Below are 9,231 nucleotides of genomic sequence, written 5' to 3' on the forward strand. Positions count from 1 at the left end.
ACTCGGCTCGTAGTGACGGAGCCGCCGGGGGACCCGTCGACACAGTGCTGAACGTGGAACGCTCCTCAGTTGTTAGGAGCGCCGCAAACTGGAGTCGGAGAGTGGCTGTATGGCACCTAGTAGGTTTACCACAGTACCTTTGATCAGCGTTCGTAAAGTTCTACTTTTCACCAAGGCACGCTGCAAGCGCCCCGTTGTCCAGCTGAAGCCCCGTAATATGGGATTGTAGTGCTGCACACCTGGATTTTATAACGTTGTATTTGATAACGTTTATTCCGTTCTGCTTTTATTTGATAGTCGGGGTCTTATAGGGCTCTCCCAACCCGAGGTGCTCTCCGCGCTCTCTTCCTGCTGATTGCGCGATTTCCTCTGTGTGTGTGTGTGTGTGTGTGTGTGTGTGTGTGTGTGTGTGTGTGTGCGTGCTCCGTAGTAGTATGCAGTTATGGAATTTATTGTAATAAAGTTTATCTGGTAGGTATTAAACCTGGATAGGCTGAGAGCTGCTGCCACCACCTTTGTTTTACCGGTCTGGTCCGGATGTCAGAACCCTGAGAATACCACTCACACGACCACAGTGTACCAAAAAGATATATCACTTTATTTAATAAAATACAAGTTCAAGTTCATCAGCTCTGCGCGGGTTACTAGTGGGCCGCTAGGAGACCGGCCCTACCACGACCTATCCACCCACCACACAGTCTGTTCCCCCCCCCGGGCAGCCCTCGCTCGGGAGCGGAGCGGAGCGAATTACGTGTGAAATTAGCATGCTAGCAGGTGTTTTCATATAAAATGTTATATATTATATAGCTGACTAGTGAGCCTGCATCAACCGTAATGCTATTCAAGTGCAAGAAGATTACATTTGTCTTCGCAGTTTAAGATACACACATTAATCTGCTGCGGTAGTAAACACAGCGCAGTAGAATGACGTCACAGGCGGTCAGATATTGGCCCTAGTTTGGAACGCACGTCGAACGTTCGAACGATTAGCAAACGATTAGCAAGAGCGTTCGAATGATTAGGCCGTTGATGGCCCTGCCAGGATTTGGCAGTGCCAGGTTTTGGCATGACAGAACCAGTATCCAGCAGCACCTTGATGCGATTGACCAGAGCCAACAAGCATATCTTCTAGCAGTGGGGACCAGGAGGAGCATCATCCATGCGTACTTCATCATCCTGGACAAGCGAGCCTTGCCGTGCAAGTCAACAAGTGCTCTTGGTGCCTTCGATGAGCTGTTCAAGACTCACTTCGTTTTTTGTACTGCTTACAATACATCTCTGCGCAGCATGTACACCTTTATCCAGACAACTGTGTACAACATAGACATAGGTAAGGTGAAGGAAACTCCAAGGGTTGCTGAGCTTAGAGCCAAACTCCTGCACTAATGCCTTAGAGGTAAACTGCACTGATGCCTGTTATATGTTTTGTTTGCCATGCTACTCATGGAAGTACCAACTTGCTTGTGAGGCATCTCAAGTTGGTACATGGAATGTGCCCTGGTAGAACTCTTAGACTAAAATGTGGTCAAGCAGATTGTTGTCGTGTATTTGGTACCTTTTCAGGCTTTAGGAAGCATTTGAACAAGACACATGCAGGAGACTGTCCAATTTTGTTAAACGCTAACTTTGATGCTAATGCAGATAATCCAGCTATTGATAATCAGCCAAGTAATGTTGATTTGCCTTCCAATTCTAGTTGTAGCCATGTTGTACCAATATGTAACAAGAATGTACATGAAATGTGTGCATCTGCTATTGCACAACTGCAGGCTGCAGGTGTAGGTCAAAACACTGTAAATAGTTTTCTTCAATGGAAGAAGTTGTTGAAGAGATACAGGGTCAAGTTAAAGACGCAGCTACATTATCTTCAAACGACCCAGAAAGTGTAAGAAAAATCGAACAGTCTTTTCAGAATATTAAAAATCCTTTCACATCGTTGAATTCAGTATCAAAACGAAGTGCTTATTTTAGACAAAAATGGGGAACAGTTCAACCAGTTGAGAAAGTCATTGGCGTTAGATTTGACAATAGAAGAAATAAAACAACTGGAACTTATGATCAAAGAGTCATAACTGATAAATGTACTTATGTTCCAATTCTCGAGACATTGCAGTCAATTTTTAAGAACCCAAACACAAGTGGCATGTTTCACTCAGAGCATGATTCTAAAGATGGAGTTTACTATGATTTGGAAGATGGACTATATATGAAGAGACATCCTCTCTTTTCTAAAGAGAAAGTCAGTACAAATTCAGCTTTTTTACGATGACTTTGAGATAGCTAATCCATTGGGATCAAAGAAGGGTATTCACAAGTTGGGGGGTATATATTTTACTTTGAGAAATTTCCCACCAAAGTTTAATTCAATGTTGGTAAATATACACTTATGTGCACTCTTTTATACCCAGCCAGGACCTTAAAACCTATGGCTTTGATTCCATTCTTGAGCCAATAGTAAGCGATTTGAAAGTACTTGAGACTGAGGGTATTGCAGTTCCGTTTTTCAGTGGTCATATACATGGCAGTATTGTCCAAGTAACTGGAGATAATCTCGGTATACATTGCCTGTTTGGTTTTGTGGAATCATTTAGTGCTCGTTAGTGCTGCCGTTTTTGTCTCACTGAGAAAGGGGATTTTCAAACTGTGTTCTCTGAGGATGACCCAAGAGTGACTTTACGGACACACGCACTCAGACCATTGTCAAACTGTGCAGTCAAACCCAACAACACCTCGTGTACGGTGTGAAGGCTGCTTGCTTACTGAACTCTCTGCAGTATTTCAATACTACTGAACATTTTTCGGTTGATATAATGCATGACATTTTAGAAGAAGAGTTGCGCAATTTGAGGTAAAACTTGTGTTACAGTATATACAAGCCAACTTTGTAACTGCAAAAGAGGTGTACAGTAGAATTCATTCATTTAACTATGGGTACACAGAGAGGAGGAATCGTCCACCTGCAGTCAAATTGGATGATGGGAGCAATGATTTGGGCCTAAATGCTACTCAGACTTGGTGTCTTCTCCGTAATTTGCCATTGATATTTGGGGATCTGGTACAGGAAGGTGATAAATATTGGCAGCTGCTTCTCTTACTACTACAGATAGTAAATATAGGGCCGGTTTCAGAGACAAGGCTTAAGCCTAGTCCTGGACTAAATCACACTTTCAATGTAAAATCTCCATTGAAGATGTTTTTTAGTCTAGGATTAGGCTTAAGCCTTGTCTGTGAAACCGGCCCATAGATAGTGTTTTCTCCTATTCTAACAGAGGGTATGACTATCTATCTTAAACACTTAATAGCTGAACATCATAGGCTTTTCAAGTATTTGTTTCCTGATAGAAATCTCTTACCGAAACACCACTTCATGATACATTATCCTCGTTGTATACGGAATATTGGGCCCATTCTTCACTCATGGTGTATGCGCTATGAGGCTAAACACTTTCTTTAAAAAGCAACTGAAGAGTTTTAAGAATGTCACTATGACCTTAGCCAACAAACACCAAAATTACATGGCATATAATTGGGAAACATTCAGCCAGGATAGATAAACTATAGGTCCAGGAAAGATGTCAAGGGTCAATGACCCGATTGCTGTCAAGTTGAATGTCTCAGTGCACACATATGTTTTGTCAGTTAAATGGGTGAAGTACCATGGTACAGAATATCGTCTTGATTTGGTCATGTGGTGAATTTGTCAGTGAAATGCCAGTATTTTACCAAATTAAGGATATTGTTGTGAAAGAGGAGACTGTTTTTTTGGTTGGGTCAGCTCTTGAAACCATATGTTTTGATGATCATATGCATGCATTTAACGTTGTTTTGAAGCAAAGTCCACCATGCAAGGTATTTCATGTGAGTGACATCATGTACCACAAACCTTTTGATCTGCTCATGTCATATGGAGCAAGGGATTCTTTTGACTACATTGTCCCCTACTGTCAGTTGATAACAGTTTAAGTAAAAGGTGGACATCCTGAGTTTCAGCCCTGGCTAAAAGCTATGGACAAATTCTTTCTTTTTATTTATTTTTTGTCTGTCCATAGAAACCAAAATGATTATTTTATTTACTTTTAAATTGGTCGGTGCGATTTGTATAGGCCTATAGGTCCAATGTTATGTTTGAATTGTTTGTTCTTAAATAAACATTTTAAGAACATATTTTAATGTTTTAAACATTTTTCTTGAATGTATTGTGAATTCTTGATGTGAAGTGCTTTGATTTCCATTTACAAGGGAGATAGTAATTACATTGTAATTTACAACACTGGACAGAGTTAAAACACATGTTTACACTAATAAGAATCACCCCAGATCAACACTAGTGAGTAATTACATTAACACTGGACAGAGTTAAAACCCATTTTTACACTAATAAGTCACCTCAGATCAGCACTAGTGAGTAATTACATTAACACTGGACAGAGTTAAAACCCATTTTTACACTAGTAAGAGTCACCTCAGATCAGCACTAGTGAGTAATTACATTAACACTGGACAGAGTTAAAACCCATTTTTACACTAGTAAGAGTCACCTCAGATCAGCACTAGTGAGTAATTACATTAACACTGGACAGAGTTAAAACCCATTTTTACACTAGTAAGAGTCACCTCAGATCAGCACTAGTGAGTGTCAATATAACACGTGAAAAGGAGAGAGAGAGTATGAGAGATCAGCTCGGCATGATGGCCATAGAGCTGGAGAAAGCTCAGAAAAAGGTAAGCCTACAGTACAGGCACTTCAATTAATAATTGGACTTATTGACATAATTTAATTGAAAACAGGTCAAAAAGAGTTGATCGTCATGTTATGAAGCCTGAAGTTGTTGTCATTGTGTGGTTTTGTATTTTTATATCATATCTGTTGTTGTTTCAGTCAAATTAAATTGCCATTAAAGGCCCGCCACAGGCTCAGTTTCTTCCCCTCAGCCGCCAGGCTGCTAAATGACTCTGGCTTCCCCCTCCCCCCGCCTCCAAGCCTGCCCAGGACTGAACATGCACTGGACCTTGAATAACTCTGCACTGCACTTTATATACAGCACTATCCATGCACTGTCTGTCCTGTGTTGTCCTGTTTTTGCCTGTTTTTGCATTTGTATTTGTACTTGTTTTGTTCATGTAGCCTATATGTGAAAAAAGCATAAATGCACCTTCTGTAAATGTCAAAACAAATTCCTATATGTGTCAAGCATAATGGCAATAAATGTTATCTGAATCTGAATCTGAATCTGAATCTGAATCTGAGAGGATCCTTTAAATTCATCAAGACAAAGACCAGGACAGGCCTGACAAGAAAGTGAATGACAGAAAAGACAGAGGGAAGAAAAAGGAGTCCTGCTAAGGATGATCGTTATCCTTCTTATTAACTATTTTCAAACCCTCTCCACCATCCCCTTCCCCCTTAGTGTGTACTTTTTATGACCACACTTGGATTCTCCTTAAAGCCTTATTATTGCATTCTCTGCCAAATATATTGACAGATAAATAAACTTTTGATTATTTCCTAAACACCATGACTGAAGTACTATGTTTATAATACACCCACTCATTCAAGTTCACGTTGTTCTAGTAGTTCAGTGAAACCATATAAGATATAGTGAAACAATCAATATATCACAATTATTGCATTTGTAGGCAAATCATTTCTTAGGCCTATTTCAAATTTGCAATTGGAATGGAATGGACTTTATTTGTCATTGCTACAGTACAGGTACCAAACAACGAAATTTAGGAGGGGCGGCTCCCCTGGTGTTAGGAAAGGAAAAAGAAAACACATTTTAGAAAAAGCATAGATGCATAAAATCACAAGAAGGTAAGGAGCTGGTTTACATCAATAAAGGCTATGTACACAATCCACTGTACTATACTGCACAGATAGTCAACTAGGGTTGTCATATTGCACAAAGAGTATTTTTTCACATTATTTTAAAGTGTCACAGTTTGCAGGCTAGAAAATGTACATGTTTGTGCCTCAGCACTAGCTGCCATACAATCCGTCCGGACTGTCCTGGGCCCAGAACTTAGGCCTTTTCTGTGTTCAGGGCCTTGACGGCCCTGTGGTAGAAGCAGTCCTTCAGTCTGTTTGTCTTAGCGGCCGGGGTCCTGTACCTCCTGTTCGAGGGTAGCTTGACAAAGTGTATCCCCTGTCATTGTTGATGTGAACAAGTACTCTGATGACACTAGGATTCATGCACTCTATGTTTCCCATCCTCTCTTTCTGAATCTGACATAGGATGCAACCGGTTTGGGATATCTTGCCCAGCACCAACTATTTGATCAGGTGGGTCAAATAAAATGTTATTAACATAGCATATTTCGTACAAACAAGCAATACAGTGCACTTTACAATAAAAACAAAGAGAATTTGGCACGATAGTAACTGGAGTTGGTAGTACATCAGTGCTCCAAATTTCATGATTATTATTTGCATTGATAGTCAATAAAAATATATTCTGGAAAATGCAAGGTACCAGAACTGAAAGAAGACATTTGTATCCCTGACTACTGCTGTCTTGGTGAGGGAGATGAAGATGACATCACCATCAATGCTTGGTTTGGTCCAGGAGGTACGGTGTCACCTCTTCATCAAGATCCTCAACAGAACTTCTTGGCCCAGGTGAGTCTTACACATGTCCACAGGGAAGGGAAGGGAAGGGAAGGAGACTCCTGACAGAAGAGATTTTGTGACTGCATTTTCCCTTTTGTGCAACAGGTGGTTGGGAAAAGGTACATACGTCTGTACTCCCCAGAGGACACTGAGAAACTCTACCCTCACCAATCACAGCTCCTACACAACACCAGTCAGTCCTTTTTTTATTTTTATGTCTTATGTATAAAGGTCTCCAAAGTCTAGGTCTTCAAGTCTAGTTATGCATTCTACCAGTTCTAATCCCTAACATGTTAGCTCTCTGGTACATGTTAGGGATTTGTTCTGAACAGGGAAGAGGCCTGAAATATGTCATTTACAGTATATGCTTTCTTCAATACAGGTGGAGGTAGAGAGTCCAGATGTAGTGCGGTTCCCAGAGTTTGTAAATGCTCCTTACCTAGAATGTGTGCTGTGGCCTGGGGATGTCCTGTTCATCCCAGTGAAGCACTGGCATTATGTGCGTTCTTTGGAGATCAGCTTCTCCGTGAGCTTCTGGTGGTCATGATCCAGAGCAGAACAAAGCTTTTATTTTTAAAAACAAAATGGCATTTGGGTAAAAAAAACAAAAAAAACATTGCGATGTTCTTCATGACCATTTTCTGTAGGCTATTTCTGCAGTGGTCTTGCTGATTGTACTATTCTAGTATGTTTCTCTTGTCCAGATGTGGGGAAATGTAATTAAGTAAAAAATAAAAAATATATTGATTATGCCTGTTCTTTAATTGATTCTTTTTCATGCCCTCTGGGTTTCACTCACCAAATAGCATTCGTAATATCACACTTCTTGTGTTTGGAGTCTGCTATTGGTGTCTGTCAACATGAGGAGCAAAGTGGTGTCAATGAAAGTCATTGAAACCATTATGAGGCTGAAATCTATAAGAAACTAACCAAAACCGTAGACTTACCAAAATCAAGTTAAGTTTAACATCATTAAAAAAAACAGAAAGCACTGGTGAGCTCAGTAAGATAATATCACCATAATTAAGAAAAGAAAAACACAAGTGAAGTGGACTACCATCCGCAGAATACGTCACGAGCCGAGCTAAAGGCTTCACTGCAAGGTGCAAACCCCTAACCCTAACACTGCAAGGTGCAAACCCCTAACCCTAACACTGCAAGGTGCAAACCACTAGTTATCTTCAAAAAGGATGAGGTTAGTTTGCAACAACAACAAAAAGTGCCTGAAAGACTGCAGAGGTCTGGAAAACGGTCTTGTGGACAGATGAGTATTATCATTTATACAAGAGCATTTCCAGCTCCAGGACCACCAGCACGGGCTCCCCGCAGGGCTGCGTCCTGTCTCCAGCACTATTCTCCCTCTACACCAACAGCTGTGTCTCCCGCCACCCCTCGGTCAAGCTCCTGAAGTTTGCAGACGACACCACCCTGGTGGGCCTCATCTCCGGGGGGGACGAATCTGCCTACAGGGGTGAGATCGAGGGGCTGCAGAGATGGTGCAGCTTAAACAATCTGGAGCTAAATGCTCTAAAAACAGTGGAGATGGTGGTGGACTTCGGAAGGAAAGCAGCCCTGCCCCCTCCCATCACGCTGGGAGGTACCCCGGTGGCCTCCGTGGAGTCATGCCGCTTTCTAGGCATGACCATCTCCCGGGACCTAAAGTGGGAGCAGAACACCGAGGTCCTCACAAAGAAGGCCCAGAAGAGGATGTTCTTCCTCCGGCAGCTGAGGAAACTCAGGCTGCCGAGGTCCATGATGGTCCAGTTCTACACGGCCATCATAGAATCCATCCTCACCCACTCCATCATCACCTGGTTCCCTGCTGCAACGACCAAGGACAAGGCCAAGTTGCAGCGGGTGCGACGTTCAGCAGAGAGGGTGATCGGCTGTCCCTTGCCCTCCCTCAACTCCCTGCATGACACCAGGGCTCTGAGGAGGGCAAGGAAGATCATGGCTGACCCCTTCCACCCCGGCCACGGCCTCCTCACCCTGCTTCCCTCTGGAAGAAGGTTGCGGCTGCCTAAGGCACTTAAGGCCCGCCACAGGCTCAGCTTCTACCCCTCAGCCGCCAGGCTGTTAAATGACTCTGGCTTCCCCCCCCCCCCCCCGCCCCCAAGTCTGCCCAGGACTGAACTGGACTCTGTAAAAAAAAAACTCTGCACTGCACTTTACTTTATACCGCACTATCCAATGCACTGTTGTCTGTCCTGTGTTGTTGTTGTGTGGTCCTGTTTTTTTGATATGTGAAAAAAGTATAAACGCACTTGCTGTGGTGACGAAGCAAATTCCTATATGTGTAACGCATAGTGGCAATAAACGTTATCTCAATCTCAATCTCTCAATCATGTACCAGAGTGATTGCAAGTGGAAAGTTTGGAGAGAAAAAAGGATCTGTACAGCATACCACCTCATCTGTGATGGTGGAGGGAGTGCTATGGTTTGGGAATGTATAGCTGCCACAAAAAGCGTTCTTGACTGGCCAAGTCAATCTTCAGATTTAAATCCCATTGAACATGCATTTAATTTCTTGATAAGATTTTAGGCAAAAAGTTCTAAAACCCCCTGGTGGGGTCGTTGGGTCGCAGACTGCTGGCAGTTATTGAATTGCCATTGTCAACCAA

General features: G+C 42.3%; 1 protein-coding gene across 1 annotated transcript; it reads left to right on the plus strand.

Annotated features, from left to right (window-relative positions):
- Positions 1-4,689: 4,689 nt before the first annotated feature.
- Positions 4,690-7,157, plus strand: LOC308159751 (lysine-specific demethylase 8-like; the record flags this gene model as incomplete). The annotated part of the gene is made up of 5 exons (XM_080533566.1): positions 4,690-4,722; positions 6,236-6,283; positions 6,470-6,619; positions 6,716-6,808; positions 6,993-7,157. The coding sequence occupies 5 exons, from the start codon at positions 4,690-4,692 to the stop codon at positions 7,155-7,157; spliced, it is 489 nt and encodes a 162-aa protein (XP_080389692.1).
- Between the last annotated feature and the right edge of the window lie 2,074 nt (positions 7,158-9,231).

This window comes from Nansenia antarctica (genome assembly GCF_963989245.1).
Source record: "Nansenia antarctica genome assembly, chromosome: 6".
NCBI lineage: Eukaryota > Metazoa > Chordata > Actinopteri > Argentiniformes > Microstomatidae > Nansenia > Nansenia antarctica.